This window comes from Phascolarctos cinereus, unplaced genomic scaffold, assembly GCF_003287225.1.
Source record: "Phascolarctos cinereus isolate Bilbo 61053 unplaced genomic scaffold, phaCin_HiC Scaffold_726;HRSCAF=1367, whole genome shotgun sequence".
NCBI lineage: Eukaryota > Metazoa > Chordata > Mammalia > Diprotodontia > Phascolarctidae > Phascolarctos > Phascolarctos cinereus.
Window position 1 is genome coordinate 124,589,087 of NW_027556098.1, and position 16,300 is coordinate 124,605,386.

The 16,300-nt window shown below is 39.5% G+C and overlaps 1 protein-coding gene across 2 annotated transcripts in view; it reads left to right on the forward strand.

Annotated features, from left to right (window-relative positions):
* PCCB (propionyl-CoA carboxylase subunit beta) overlaps positions 1-12,671 on the forward strand; it is a 46,301-nt gene extending 33,630 nt beyond the window's left edge. Inside the window, exons 10-15 of one of the 2 annotated variants that reach the window (XM_020986098.2) lie at positions 2,074-2,197; positions 6,832-6,939; positions 7,571-7,671; positions 8,282-8,380; positions 9,052-9,151; positions 12,392-12,671. In XM_020986098.2, coding sequence (XP_020841757.1) covers positions 2,074-2,197; positions 6,832-6,939; positions 7,571-7,671; positions 8,282-8,380; positions 9,052-9,151; positions 12,392-12,513 — 654 coding nt within the window. In that variant the 3' untranslated portion in view covers positions 12,514-12,671. The remainder of the gene's footprint in view (positions 1-2,073; positions 2,198-6,831; positions 6,940-7,570; positions 7,672-8,281; positions 8,381-9,051; positions 9,152-12,391) is intronic. The other variant, XM_020986099.2, reaches the window with a different exon arrangement.
* Positions 12,672-16,300: the final 3,629 nt, after the last annotated feature.

Sequence of the window (16,300 nt, forward strand, 5' to 3'; positions counted from 1 at the left end):
ACAGAAATAAAGACAGATCTAAATGATAGAAGAAATATTCATTGCTAATGAGTAGGCATAATTAAACTGCTAATACTGTTTAAATTAATGTACTTATACAGTGTATGCCAAACTATGAAAAAGTTACTTTAGAGAATTGGACAAAGTAATCATGAAATTCATCTTGAACAAAAGTTCAAGAATATCAAAGGAAACAACAAATGAAATTTGGAAAGAGGAGGGCCCAGCAGTACCAGATCTCAAATGATATGTCAAGGCAATAACCCATCAAAACTTAAGCATTAGTGTGGGGAAAAAAAAGATAAAAAAAAATCAGTGGAGCAGATTAAGCGTGCAATATGCAGAACCAAACCAACCCTGTAGTCTAATGGTTGATCAACCCAAAGACCACATCTACTTGAATTAAGAACTTTATTTGACAAAAACTGCCAGGAAAACTGGAAGAGATTAGGTTAAGATAAATAACTTGGGTCCACAAACCAGCATAAGCTCCCAGTGCATACATGGCTTAAACTTATCATACACAGATTAGAGAATCGAGGGAGGAAAAACTCTTCACAACTATGGATAGAAGAGTTTATGACCAAACAAGGCACAGAGATGATCACAGAAGGTAAGAAGTGCAGTTTTGTTTAATAAAATTAAAGTTTCTGCATAAACAAAACCAGTTGAAGGGAGATACAGTTAATTGGGAAACAGTCTTCATAGAAAGTTGCTATGACAAATGTCTTTTGCCCAGGATATATAATGGGCTGATTCCAATAGATGAGAACAAGAGTTATTTCCCAACAGATAAATCATCAGAGATAGGAATAGGCAATTCTCAAAAAACACAAAATGAGCGGGCAGCTAGGTGGCACAGTGGATAGAACACCGACCCTGGAGTCAGGAGGACCTGAGTTCAAATCCAGCCTCAGACCAAACACACTTACTAGCTGTGTGACCCTGGGCAAGTCACTTAACCCCAATTGCCTAAAAAAAAACCAAAACAACAAAAAACAACAAAAAAACACAAAATGATGAAGGGACTCATAACTATACCATCATATGAAGATCCAGGTGCGAGAACTCATTCAGTAAATATTTATTAGATAAGTACTTATTATATGCAAGGTACTGTGCTGGGAGCACAAAGACAAAACAAAAAACGTATGTTGTGTATTTTGAAGAAGCTTACATCTTACTGAACTGGGAATGTTTAGCTAGGAAAAATTTAGGAAGAATATGAGAGCTGTCTTTTAAGCATCTACAGGGCCATCAATTACATGGAAGAAGTATTGAGATTTCATTTTAGGATCGTTTGGTAGAAATGATGCGGAAAATTTTCTAACAAATAGAGCTATTCAAAAGTGTAATGGGCTGCTTTGGGTGATCCCCATCATAGGAAGTCATCACATAGAGACTGGCTGACCACTTGACAAGGGTGTTGTAGGTCTCATAATTCCTACTCAGTTGTGGATTGAACCATTTATTTTTTTTAAGTGCTGTCATCTCTGAGATGCTATGACTGTTCTAGATGATAGCCTCTAGGAATTTGGGTATGGATCCAGTGGTAGAGAACAAAGAAAGAAGTGATGAGGGTCTGGAAATGTGATTGAGGTCCTTGCCCTACCTTCTTCACTTTCTAGTATACACAGCCTACTATGGATCAGTCAGGGTATATGAAAATATGTCAGAGGATCATAGAAGACACATTTCATTGAGACTCAAGGTACTTACCAGATGGCAACTCTAAATGTTGGAGGCAGGTAGGTGGCTCAGTGGATAGAGTACTGGGCCTAGAGTCAGGAAGACCTGATTTCAAATCTGTGCTGAGACACTTACTGGTTGTGTGACCCTGGGCAAGTCATTTAACCCTATTTGCTTTAAGCCACTGGAGAAGAAATGGCAAACCACTCCAGTATCTTTGCCAAGAAAACCCCATGAACAGTATGGTCCAGCTGGCCACAAAGAGTTGGACATGACTGAATGACTAAACAACAAACAGCGACCACTATGAATGTGTGGCAAAGTCTACTTTTGTTGCTTGTGTATTTGTCTTTCCTTTCTGACTGTTCACATTCCTTTTTGCAGATTGTTGATGAAAGAGAATTTTTTGAGATTATGCCCAATTATGCCAAGAACATCATTATTGGCTTTGCAAGGATGAATGGAAAGACTGTTGGGATTGTAGGCAACCAGCCCAAAGTGGCATCAGGTAGGAGGTTCCTCTTACTGGTTGCTTTTCAGGTAGGACCTGAGAAGCCTGCAAAATCCTAGACATGGCTCCAGCCTATAATGAATGATGTAGCTATGAAATAGTGCTCTCATCATATGCTTATTACTCAGATAATCTGCATATGCTTTGGCTTGACCTCGCATTGCTCCACCTTTGTCATGCTTATTATGCATTTTAAAATGTTTATTTCTTCATGGGCATGTCCATACAACCGTTTCACAGAGCCAAAGACCATGTGGACAATCTTTTCTCATTCCCATCGTTATTTGAAAAAACTCCTCCTTATCCATTTAGCATGGGTCTGTTGGCCATATCCATAGAGAGGGATGACTTAGCTGATATTGGATAGTCCTCCTGGACAGTTCTGAAAAGACATCATTGAGCTATTAGGTCAGAAACTTTTTGTTGAGCTCAACTAACCCCACAGCCTCCCCCATTCTCTCTTCCGGCACGTTCATCAGGTCCTCTCAATGTCACCGCATTGGCTGTTTTCCGTCTGCTTCGTGCCTTTCATACTTGTTTGCATCCCAGGTCATGTGCTCCCCACCTTTGGCACAGAAGTCCTGCAGAAGTCTCATAGGATTTGTGTGAATAGTCATGGCCAGCTCTTCTGCTGTCTTCCCCCACCTTTTTCAAAGTGCTTCTTTTGCCTGTACACTATGTGATTAAAAACTGTTGCCAAGAGCTTTGTTCAGGCGAGTATCAAGCCATTTCATACTTTTGGCCATGAGACCATTAGATCCATGAGCATTTCCCATTTTAAGAAACTTCATCATATTTTCCAGTTCTAGGACTGTGATTCAGGCTACTTAATGCCTTCATTTCTTTTTTGTTTGTTTGTTTTTGTTTTGTTTTGTTTTTTAGGCAATGGGGTTAAGCGACTAGCCCAGGGTCACACAGCTAGTAAGTGTTATGTGTCTGAGGCCGCATTTGAACTTGGGTCCTCCTGAAATCTAGGGCCGGTGCTCTATCCACTGCACCACTTAGCTGCCCCTCATTTCTTGATCTCTTTATGGGAAACCTGGTGCAGACCTTCTGTGCCTCTCCTAGATTTTAAAACTGCTACAAAGACATACAAAATAGGACATAAGCCTCTTCACCATCTACAGCCCTCTTTAGATTTTGTTTTAATCTGTTTACATGTGTGCTTAGGCCTTGCTAACCTCCCCTCTTCAGTTCTTTCTCCAGTGTGGCATCATTTGCTCACAGTGCCTTCTTTTCAGCAGCCTGACTCTACGGGAGTTGAGAGAGAACAGGGTCTGAATCCTGACATTGCCATATGTGTGGGGTGTGTGACTTTGGACAAGTCAGTGAGGATCTCTGGACCTTTGCTCTTCATCTGTCACATGAAAGGGTTGGAGTAGATGACCCGAAGGGTCCCTTCAGTTTTATGTTCTTGTGATTTCCCAATTAAGACTTTTCCCTTCTTTGGAAATCTGAGTCTTTTTAGGTTTAGCCTAAATATCTGGCTTCATGTGTTACCATGACTATTGTTCGTTAGTATGCTCTATGTGCAGACTCTGCACTCAAGAATCTTGATTTCCTTTGTTATTCTATACTGGAAAACAGGATGACAACCTAACCCCAGGTGGTGGTGATGATACCTTGGTCATAGTCAGGTAGCCTGGACTGTAGGCTCATGCATGCCCTAAGTGTGGTTCACTTGAAGTGGACATACTGGCATACTTCTGTGTATTTGGTAAAACTAGAACCTTTAAAATATTGGTTTGATTTTGAAATCACAGTCATCTCCTAATTGCTCCTCTTTTTCTTTTCATCGGGTCTGGAGGTGAGGTGAGAAGGAGAAAGAGCGACGTGGCATAGGTTCTACTACATTTTAAATTGCAGTTACCATGTGGGATTTTTTTTTTCTCACATCATGATCAGCAAACAGGTGAATACCTGCTTCGTGTGGTACATGTGTTAAGTGATTTGGGGGATAAGAAAACTAATGATTATGTTATTGCTGTTTCAGGTTTTTAAAAGCGCTGTATGTTTATATACATACATACACATGCATATCCGTTATACACACATGTATATACAGTATATACATGTTACACACATGTTTATACAAATTTCCATGTTATGGGTATATCTACGTACACATTCATAAATGCATGTGTGTGTTATCTTTTAATGCATGTATGTGTATATACACCCATTGTCACCCCTATTAAATTCAGTTTGGATCTTGATTTTGTCATCTCCCTCTTCTTCCCATCTTTGTGTCCCAAAGTTTAATAAGCATGCCATCTCTGACTTCATCTAAGCGATTAATAACATGGCTAAGAAAGAATAGCCTCGTTTGTCAATGTGAACATTCTGGGGGGGTAGGTAGAATCAAAACCTCAGTTGAAATCCATATGTCATCTATCGATTTATTATGTAGAACTGGAAAATACTGCTCTTTTTGGCTTAGCTTCTCTCTGTGAAACATAGAAAGTTTCTTCCTGGCTTGTAGAGAATATATAAAGTCTGTTTAAAAAGTAATCAATCAGTTGAGAAAACAAGGTGAGTGCTTTGTTTGCAATGCTAAGATTCTGTGAGTTCTCATGTTCTCCCATTTTCCCACAAATTAACTTTGTGACCTTGGACAAATGTTTTTAAAGTTTCATGTTTCACTGTGTTGATTTTAAAAAATTATTATAAATTAAATATCATAAAAATAATCATGTAGACATACTATTTGAGGACTCAAAACATTCCTAAAACTCTTAGTATGTAATAAAGTAGAATCAAATGAATTAACTGCCAACTGGCAAACAAAAATTTCGTTTACTCTTTTCACTTCTAAGCCTCTCTGGAGTTTCACTGTCTTTGGCTCTGGGTTTTTTGTTTGTTTTGGGTTTTTAAAAAGATTGTCAGTATATATGCCATTCTGGTTATGTTGATCTTGCTTTGCATTATTTCATTCAGTTATTTTTAAACACCTTTTTTCTTTGTGGTCACCACTTTTATTTATTTATCTATCTATCTATCTATCTATTCATGTATTTATTTATTTACTTGCTTATTTATTTATTTGTTTATTTATTCATTATTTCTTTATTTTTTCATTCATTCATTTATTATTTTTTAGGCAGTTGGGCTTAAGTGACTTGCCCAGGGTCACACAGCTAGTAAGTGTCCAGTGTTTGGTCTGAGGTCGTATTTGAACTCAGGTCCTCCTGATTTCAAGGCCGGTGCTTTCTCTACTGCGCCATCTAGCTGCCCCTGTGGTCATTATTTTTATAATGCAATAATATTCTTTTACGTTATTATGTCGTATTTATTCGCCATTCTTCAGTTGTTGGACATATAATTTATTTTTACTTTCTTTGCTCTTGCAAATAATGCAGCTCTAAATGTTTTTGTACAGATAGGTCTTTTTTTTTTCTTTCTGTTGTATTTTTAGGATGAAGTCCTAGCAATGGAATCCCAGGGTCAAAAGGTAGAATCAGTTTGGTTACTGACAGTGCCATATTGTTATCCATAATGTCTGTACCAGTCTAATGTCCCACCTGTGGTATAGTATAGTATCTTTTCCCCTTGTTGTTCAGTCGTTCATTCATGTCATACTTTTCATGACCCCATGACTTATTTATGGGTTTTTCTTGGCAAAGATACTGGAGTGGTTTGCCATTTCTTTCTTCAGTGTGTGCCCATTTTGCAGATGAGGGTAAGTGATTTGCCCACACAGCTAGTAAGTGTCTGAGTCTGGATTTGAACTTGATCTTCCCAACTATAGGCCCAGTGCTCTATCCACTGCACCACCTAACCGACCCACTCTTTTTCCCTACATCCCTGTAAAATGTATTATTTACAAATATTTTTGCCATTGTAGTGGATGCAAAGTGATCTTGGTTTGCATTTTTCTGTTATTAATGAGTTTGAATATTATCCTTTTCTTCTTTCATAATTGTCTACTCGTGTCCTTTTACCATTGCTCATAGGCCTATAGATAGGTGTCAATTCCTTATAGATTTTGGTTATCCAGACTTGATTTGACATATTTATTGCAGCTATTTTGCCAATCCATTTCTTTTTTATTTTAGAGGTAACACTTTTTATTGTGTAGAACTCTTTTAGCTTTTTATAATCAGATCTGTGAATCTTTGTCTCCAATACATTTTTCCATTTGTTTGATTTATAAAAATATTCGTACACTCTATGAAATATTTTAGTATTTCAGGCATCAGTGATTTCATGTATTAGATGCTCCTTCCACCACTACAGATGGCAAGTTCTCCAGTAAAAAGTTCTCATGAGTTGTCATGGCTGAAAATACCCTCTTCACACTTGTTGTGATGAGCCTCTCCAAACAGAACTAGGTTGTTCACTGGACAGTGCCAACAGCCAGGCACTCTGTCCGTGGGCCCATGCCAGGGCTCAGAGTACTTATTCACGTGTCAAGGAAACATTTGGACCATACTGGAGCATCAGAGTAGCACTAGAGTGGAGGAGATAATAATAGCTCCCATAAATAAAAATTAAAATAAGGATAGTAGCATCCTAAAGCATAGTTACTATTTATTTGTTATTGTCCAAGACAGAGAACTGTTAAGAAACTGAGATGTAAAGAGTTCTGTATAGTTGCTTAACGTCATTGCATTTATTATTTCTTTCATTAGGGTGTTTGGACATTAATTCTTCTGTGAAAGGTGCTCGTTTTGTCCGATTTTGTGATGCTTTCAATATACCACTGATCACTTTTGTCGATGTGCCTGGCTTTTTGCCTGGTAGGTGTAGCCTATGGTCAGGCATAAGCAATGGGGAGATATTTCAGTTGGGCCCATTTCCACACCACACCCCCTTCCTGCCTATCTCTTAGTAGTGTGCAGGAGAAATGGGCATTATGTTGGGTAAAGGCATTTTATTTGGGAATGTATTTATAAGAAACACTAGACTTTTAATTTTTAAAAATTTTATTCATATCGTTTGTTTTTCTTTCCAAATATAATCCTCCCCCAACCCCTGCACTATGTGAGTTGTTACAACAAAGAATAAAAAACAGTTCAGTAAAACTAACCAACATTATCAGTTGAGTCTGACACCTTATGCAGTTATCCACACTCATAGTTTTCCACGCTCTCAAAGAAGGGAGGAAGGACAATTTAAATCCTCAATCTTGCTGTAATTTTTTGGACCGGAATAAATCAGCCACCAGAAAAATTGGCTGAATAAACTGTGTGCGCTCACTGTTGTTAGTGCTGTGAAACGTACAGTGCTGCCATTTGGGGGAATGTTTGGGGAAGATACTAGTGTGGGACCTGCCCCTCCCCCATTATTTTGTTACTCTAATCCATGATTTTGGAGCTCTTGGCAAATGCTTTGTTGATTGAGAGTTTTTGAATTTTCACTTTCTCTTAGGGACAGCTCAGGAGTACGGGGGAATTATCCGACATGGGGCAAAACTGCTTTATGCATTTGCAGAAGCAACTGTGCCCAAAATCACTTTAATCACACGGAAGGTAAGATGTGAGACCCCACTTCATTTCCTCGATGCTTCTCTACAGGCAAGGGCTAATTTAGTAGTTAAGTCAAGAGCTGATCAAGAGAGTAAGGTCATAGGGTCATAGATTTTGAGCCGGAAGGGACCCAGAGGCCATCTAATCCAGTCTCTTCATTTTACAGATGAAGAAACTGAGACCCGATGAGGTAAAATGACATGCCCAAAGTCATATAGGTTTTAAGTTTCAAAGCTGAGATTCAAACCCAGGTCCTTTGACTCCAAATCCATTACACTTTCCACTGCACCACTCTGACTCTCTCAGATGTCTGGAAAACACCATGAAATCGGTAATCCATCCTGCAAACATACCCCAATTTGAGCATGGTGAAACTCACACTTTTCAAAAGAAACTGGAAAAGATGCCAGGCAAAACCAGGGAAGCTAGAGAAAATGTAATGGAGGAAGATTAGTGTTAGTTTGTCATTTTTAACGTACTAGGAATGTAACTGTGATTACCAGTATGAGCTTTCTTTCCACTTTCCTGAGTTCTCTCTTGGTTTCCTGGCTTATCATGAATCCACATACTACAGATCAGTTTTGCTAACTATATTCTGTATGCTCTGTTTTAGGCGTATGGTGGTGCCTATGATGTGATGAGCTCCAAACACTTACGTGGTGATGTCAATTATGCTTGGCCGACAGCTGAGATTGCAGTTATGGGGGCCAAGGTCAGAGCCTCAAACCTTCTTATATTTATGTATCCAAAAAGTGACTGCTGAACATTCACTGGATGCTTAGCTTTATGTGGAAAACTTGTGTTGGCGAGGAAATACTAGACATCTTCCCTCTCCTCAAGGACCATCCCTTATACTCTAATGAGAAAAATCAAACATAAGGCATGGCACCAAGAAACTATTGATAAAAGTGTGTTGAGGGGAAAAAGGTAGATCGAGGAAATGTGAAAGGAGGATTCTCTCTCTCTCTGTCTTCATATTTCCCCTTCTCCCTCCCCCAAAGACAGGGAATCAAACTGCCTTTGCTCTATAATTCTCCACACTTTGTAGAACAGTGAGTCCTTCACATAGAATTGACCTTCAGTTCAAGGTGCTGCTTGACTTCCTGTAGCCAATCTGCAGTCTTATGGGTGGTCAGAAGAGCATTCATTACTCAGGCCTGGATACCCATCTTGGATCCTGGAGAATCTCTTGTTTAAAAAAACAAGCCAAAAAACCCCCCATAGGTAAAAGAGGTTTCCAGACTAGGGATGATGCCAGTAAAATTTAAACTCGACCTCATAGGGCACAGTAGGTCCAGTTGAGATTCACTGAAGGCCTGCTGGAGTTCTTGTGGGCATTTAATCTGTCAGTATGTTTTGCCATCACTGTCTGTCCTGTTATAGGGTGCTGTTGAGATCATCTTCAAAGGAAAAGAGAATGTGGAAGCTGCCCAGGCAGAATATGTGGAGAAGTTTGCAAACCCCTTCCCTGCTGCAGTGAGAGGTAAGACAGGTCTGTCTAAGGTGGACTGGCCCAGAGGCCTATTCTCTCTCTGCTTCCTACCTATTTCCTCAACAGGGGGAAATCAGAGCTTTGGCCTTGAGAGAAGCTGATTTCTTCACACAGAAATGTACTGCTAGAGTAGACTTGAATTGTTTTTAACCGGGTCTTCCTAATCCTAATTGCCAAATTGGATTAGGAAGTCTTGTTTCCCCCTCCGAGGTCTTTGACACTATCAATCACCCTTTCCTTGTGGAGTCACCTGTCTCCTTTAACTGTAGAAATGCCACCATTGCCTGCTTCTCCTCCTATACTCTGACTGTTCCTTCTCTGCCTCTTTGTCTTTTTTTTCTGGTCACCCAAGGTTCCCCAAAGTTTTGGCCTCAGCTCTTTTTCTCTTCTCTCTCTACGTTCCATCCCTTGACAATCCCGTCACTCCCATGGCTTCAGATGCAACACTAGCCATACATAATCCTAGTACTGACTTTTTTCTGAGATTTATTTATATATATTAATATCTTATTGATAGTTCTTGTTTTTGTATCAACATCAGTTGCCAATAACCACCTCTAGAGAATCTCCTTTATAACACAGAAAAATATTAAAACTAGCTGACACGTTGACCACATATGATAGCATATGCAACATCCCATGCCCATAGTCCACCATCTCTCCTCCAGTGAGAGGAGGGAAAAAGTGTATTTCATCATTGGCCCTCTGGAACCGAGATAGGTCATTGTCTTGAATCTGATTTCTGTATTCTTAAGTACTGTTTCACTTATATCATTGTTTGTTTGTTTGTTTGTTTGTTTGTTTGTTTGGGGCTAGGCAATAGGATTAAGTGACTTGCCCAGGGTCACACAGCTAGTGTGTGGCCGGATTTGAACTTAGGTCCTCCTGAATCCAGGGCTGGTGCTCTCTCCACTGTGCCACCTAGCTACCCCTCACTTATATAATTTGTGATCTTTGTATATTATTCCCTTGGTTCTGGGTTAGATCATATAAGTCTTCCTGTGTTTCTTTGAAGTCCTCATAATTGTCATATGGAGGCAAGTGTAGCAGAAAGGGGGATGAATTCGGAGTCTTGAGGATCTGGTTTTAAATCTTGTTTCTTCTGCTAACTACTGTCTTTGTGACTATGGGCTTTTCAATTAACCTCCTCAGCCTTGGTTTCCTCATCTATAAAATTAAGAGGTTGGACTAATGACCCTTGGCATTGTTGCGCTCTGCAGCTATGATCCTATTGCTTACAGTATAGGAAGTTTCCATTATATTCACATACCATAATTTGTCTTGCCATTCCTCCAGTCAGTGGCACTACTTTGTTTCTAGTTTTTTACTATTACTAAAGTGTTGCTATAGCTCTTTATGTGGTGGCAAAGAATTGGAAATTGAGAGGATGCCCATCAGTTGGGGAATGGCTGAGCAAGTTGTGGTATATGAATATAATAGAATGCTATTAAGTGCTTTAAGAAATGATGAGTTGGCAGATTTCAGAAAAACCTGGAAAGACCTATATGAACTGATACTGAATGAAGTGAGCAGAACCAGGAGAACATTGTACACAGTAACAGCAGCATTGTGCTACAGTCAGCTATGATTGACTTAGCTCTTCTCAGACATATAGTGATCCAAGACAGTTCCAAAAGACTTATGATGGAAAATGCTATCCACATCCAGAGAAAGAACTATGGAGTCTGAACACAGATCGAAGCATACTATTTTCACTTTTTTTTGTTGGTTTTTTTTGTGGCTTTTCCCTTTTGATCGGTTTCTTCTTTCACAATATGATTAATGTGGAAATTTGTTTACATGATTGCACATGTATAACCTGTATCAGACTGCTTGCTGTTTTAGGGAGGGGGGATGGGAGGGAGAGAGGGAGAAAAAATTTGGAACTCAAAATTTTATAAAAAATGAATGTTGAAAACTATCTTTACATGTGATTGGAAAAAATAAAATACTATTTTTAAAAAAAAAAGTGCTGCTATGAAGATTTTGCTATATAATCTCCCAGACTTCAGAGTTTTCCCCCCAACCCAGATTTACTATTTCTGTGGACTTTCCCATTTCTGTCAATGATGCCACCAGTAATCTTGCTTGAAACTTCCATGTAACCTCTCCATCACTCTCCAATTGTCAAGTCCTTTAGATTCTACCTCTGTGATATTTCCCATATTCGTTCCTTCTCTCTTCCATTGCTAGAAGAGCATATAGTTTCTCACTGTCCCCTCCTGGACCACTGTTATGACCCCCAAGAATTCCCACTTCTGCTGTCCACCCTCCAGTGCATCTTTCATGTCATTGCTAGATTAATCTTAATGTGCAGATACGATCATGTCTTTTCTCTGCTCAAACTCCATGAATGGTTCCTTATTGCCTAACAAATAATAGACATTGGAGGGACTAGAGGGGCCATTTATTGCAGCCACCACCTTTACTGTTGAGGAAACTGAGACCCAGTGACTGATTTGCCCCTAGTTACACGAGGAGTAAATCCTTTAAGCCCTCACTGCTCTAAGGAGCTCTCTGAGACTTTCAGGAAAGGTATATTAAGAGTTTAGTGGGGAGTTTTTTGCTTTTTTTTCTAAGTCAATATGCTTTTATTAAGTACTTACTCTGCACCCAGGCACTGTGCTAAGCTGGGGGAGTACAAAGAATGGTAAAAACAAATAAAAGCAGAAAGATAGTCCTTGCCTTCAAGGAGCTTATGTTCTAATGGAGGACTATAACACACAAAAGGAAGCTGAAAACGGGGGTACCCACTCAAGGGCATAGCAGAGAATGTTGGGAAGGTTAGGAGTAGAGCCTGGAGCAAAACGAAGACATGGCTGGCCTGGGTATGTATATATTTAAATATTTCTAGTTCCCAGCAGGGCCTTTTCTATACCAGTGAATATGTACCACACTACCACTTTCCCCACAATCCGACCCCAGGCTTGTCCCACTTGTATTCTATGAAAACTCCCAGGCTGTATTGAAAATGGCACATCCCCACTTTTCTTCCCCTTTCCCTTGTCTCCATGTTAGGCTGTTTGTACTATCACTGTAGGGTGGCTCTTTGCTCAAGCCTGGCAGCCTTCAGACTTTGATGGGTTAATTAAGCTGAGCATGGTAGTGAAGTGTGAAGAATGGTAGGTGTCTTTGTTGTTGATTGTTTCAGTTGTTTTATTGACTTTCACCCTGTACTTGGACTAAATGAGGATGAAAATAATGTCTGTTTCCTTTTCTGTGTTTAAACAGGGTTTGTGGATGACATCATCCAGCCTTCTACAACTCGTCCCCGAATCTGCCATGACCTAGATGTGTTAGCAAACAAAAAGCAGTCCAGCCCCTGGAAGAAGCATGCAAATATTCCACTCTGAACAAATCCTGCAGAGAGGAATTGACAACCTGGTGTTTCATGATGGGAGAGGGAGATATGACATTCATATTTCTGGCTTTGAAAATAATGAAACCTGGGTTTGGGCTTGAATGTCATTTGTAAGTTGGAGTTGCCAAATTTATTAAATCTAAAAGAATATTTGTGTGCCTTTATGCCACTCCATACTGTGCTGTTGACTCTTTCAGAAAACTAGAAATGATTTTTCCATGGCAGGTCACAAAGAAGCTATGTGGACATTTGCAGACAGATGTATGTGCTTCCCTGGAAATGATCTTAAGGTTTTTAATCCTGAAATTTTGATGTTTTAGTGATTGACCATTAGCAAAGTAAGTTTGGTATAGCTGATATTTTGTGCCTCATCAGGGCTTAAAAAACTAAGCCTGGTAAAAAGAATGAGTAAGTAGATTAAAATTCTGATTTTTATTTTACTTCTAAGAAATAATTGGCTTCTATTTCAGAAACTGTGGGAAAATAGGGTAATATCTTATTAAGGACTATAGGACTGTCCAATCAATATCTACTTGCACAGCATTTTGATTTTTTTTTTAACCTGCAGATTAGATACATTGCTGGACAATTTTTTTTGTATAGTGAGTATTTCAAACAATGTGATCCCTTTTTTACTTCTTTTCTTTCAGAATTATTGTGTTCAAATTAATTTTTGACCTCGACATGTATAAAAATTGCACTCTAGTTCCTTACATTCATACTAAGGTGTGTTTTGCTTTTGTTAATGCGTTTAATTTTCCGATATCTCCATTCTGTTGTTCCCTTAGCAACCTGTACTTGCTTCTACAGCCTGGCTTAGCTGCTGCAGGCTATAAAGCCTTTTTTTTTCTTCCTTTAAACAACCTTTCCAGTTCCAAATTCAAATTGACAGAACATAATTTTGAAGAACATATTTAAACAGGATGTGGAGATTTTAAAACAGAGGTTTAAAGTGATTTTTAAAAAGCCAATTAGATATCTCCAAGAGGCTAGTCATTTAGAGTGGTTTTATTTAGAGAGTTGTTTTTTTTTTTCACATGATTAGGATCCCTCTCAGTCTAGGTTGGGATGAGGTGCCTTAGTGGGCATAATTGTGGGGAATGATCATGTTTGTTCCTTCATGAGGCTTCCTGTCTCTCTGCCTCTGGTGCTGGAGCATGTGAGATACTATACATGTTCTATACTATACATATTCTAAAAACAGTGAGTCTTCAGCCCATTCCCCTATACAGTATTATGACCCCTGCCAGCATTGCAGCACTGGCCCACTTTGATGAGTAGCTTAACCATCGTGTAGTTAGAAAAGCTGTTTATTTTTGTGGAAACGTGTGCTTTGGCCATGGTATTCTTTAGATCCAGAACATTTGGACGCTACGCACCCTTCCCCAGAGATGTATGAATTCCCAGGCCTTTCCCTTGCTGTCATAACTCCCCTGTTACTCTTCCTGCTGCTGGCCCAGCTCTTGAACCACCTTCCCAGAACCACCTGTGATGAGCTAAGCACAGAATGCAAGCTACTGGCTAGTGTCCTGCAGCCCCCCAATCTTCCCATTCTTCCTTAGAAGTATCTCTAATTACTTCATTTTCCTGAGGCTCCCTTTCTCTTGGACTCTTTCCTGGGCAGCCCTTCCCTTTCCACTGCCAGGCTTCCTTAGCTCGAGATAACCAGTAATCAAATCAGTCCTTACTGTTAGTTAACACTTACTGTTAACCACATTTTCTACTAGATAAAGTTTTAGGGGAGGGCATGGGAGTATAGTTCTCACACTTTCCCTCAGCCAGCAACTGTTATCAGGTATTTTGTCCTTGGGCCTGCCCACTCGCTATTCCTCCCTCTGACCCTTAGCCAGGTTAACCCCTTCACTACCATCCACTCTCCGGCCCATTTTATTTAATATAATGAGTCTCAGTGTCCGTGAGCCTCTGGCAGATTGTGTGACTAGCAGCAGGGGTGCCTCAGTGGTCTGCTATACCTAGTTGTTTCTGTGGTGCCCAGTGTCCAAGACCACACTTACCTCGATTTCCAGCAAACAGGATCCCAGCTGTTCTGGTCTCCATATTGAGTCATTGACAGCAACATAAAATTCCCAACTCATGTCCCATCCAAAGGGCAAAAGTCACAATAGACAAAACATACTTCTCCTGGCAATTTATAGCCCATTCTTTTTTTTGTTTTGTTTTGGATTTTAGTGGTTTTAAAAAATTAATTAATTTTAATTTTCAGCATTCACTTCCATAAGCTTTTAAGTTTTAAATTTTCTCTCCCTCTCTCCCCACCTTCCTCCCCAAGATGGGCATGCAATCTGATATAGGCTCTACATATATATATATCCTATTAAACATTCTGACATTAGTCGTGTTGTAAAGAAGAATTAGAACCAATAGGAGGAACCACAAAAAAGATGAAACAAAACAGAAGAGAAAAAAAAGAGCAAATAGTATGCTTCAATCTGCATTCCAACTCCATAGTTCTTTCTCTGGATGTGGATAGCATTTTGCATAATGAGGAGATGTCTTAGATCCTTGCCTTGCTGAGAAGAGCTAAGTCTATGAAAATTAGTCATCAAATGAGCCCATTCTTTATTCCTTATCTTTCCATGTATCCTGGTGTCTGAGCTACAGGACCAGAATTGGAAAAAAAAAGTTAATTATCCAGCTTTCCCATAATTAGTAGGGGCCTTCTTCAGTTGTGACACATATACTAGCCCGTTCTCTCCCATTTTGGAGGCTTTTGTACCACAAGCTCTTATACCTGGGTGACACATGACAGTAAAGGGGACCTCCCTCTCTGGCCTAAGAAAAGGGACCTCACCACCTTAGCCTGTGATTCCCTTTCTTCCCAAGCACTTGGAGAATCTAGAAGTTCTGGTCCTACTTGGGCCTTGGCTCAGCCTCCATCTCTTCATGCACTGACCCTTTTCAGTTCCAGCCTGCGCTCATTGACTATTGCCTGGCTATTCTGCACGAATTTTAAAAATTAGCTTTTCTTTTTTGTTGTTGAGTAATTTTTCAGTCGTGTCCAGCTCTTCATGACCCCAGTTGGGGTTTTCTTGGCAAAGGTACTGAAGTGGTTTGCCATTTCCTTCTCCAGCTCATTTTACAGTTGAGAAAACTGAGACAAACACAGTTAAGTGACTTGTCCTGGTCACACAGGATTAAATGTCCGAGGCTAGATTTGAACTTGGGAAGATGAGTCTTCCTGACTCCAGGCCCAGCACTCTATCCAGTGCACTACCTAGCTGCCTCTAACTTTCATTTTTACTCAGAATGTAAACACCAAAAAGAACAGACTTTTGTGTATGTATGACAGAAAAGGAGGATTTTGTGTGAATTTACAGGTCTATTATGTGCATCTTGCTTTGGTTTTAAAGTCTATAATAAGATGAACCTGTAGCTTTCAAAGTTATCCTGATTGTCTGGCCTTTCTGGCCTACCTTCTGTTTGTTTCTCTCTCTCTTTTTTTTTTTTTTGATGAGAAAAAGGATCTCAGACTGTTAATATTGAAAAAAAAAGTGATCAACAGGAGACCCTCAACACTTGTTAACCCATATGCCTAGTTACCACTCTTTAGATTCAGTTATACTAACATCCTCGATAAGACCATTAATAGGGAATAGTAAGGCTTTTTAAAGCAACATTTCAAAAGATAACATCTTTAACATAGCATAATTGATTGAAAAACGTAGAAAATATAAGACCCCACTGTGTGGGGTTAGTGTTAGTTGACTAAGGAAAGATAGTTACTTCAGAAGAACCAAATGCTGTCTTAAAGGCTGTCT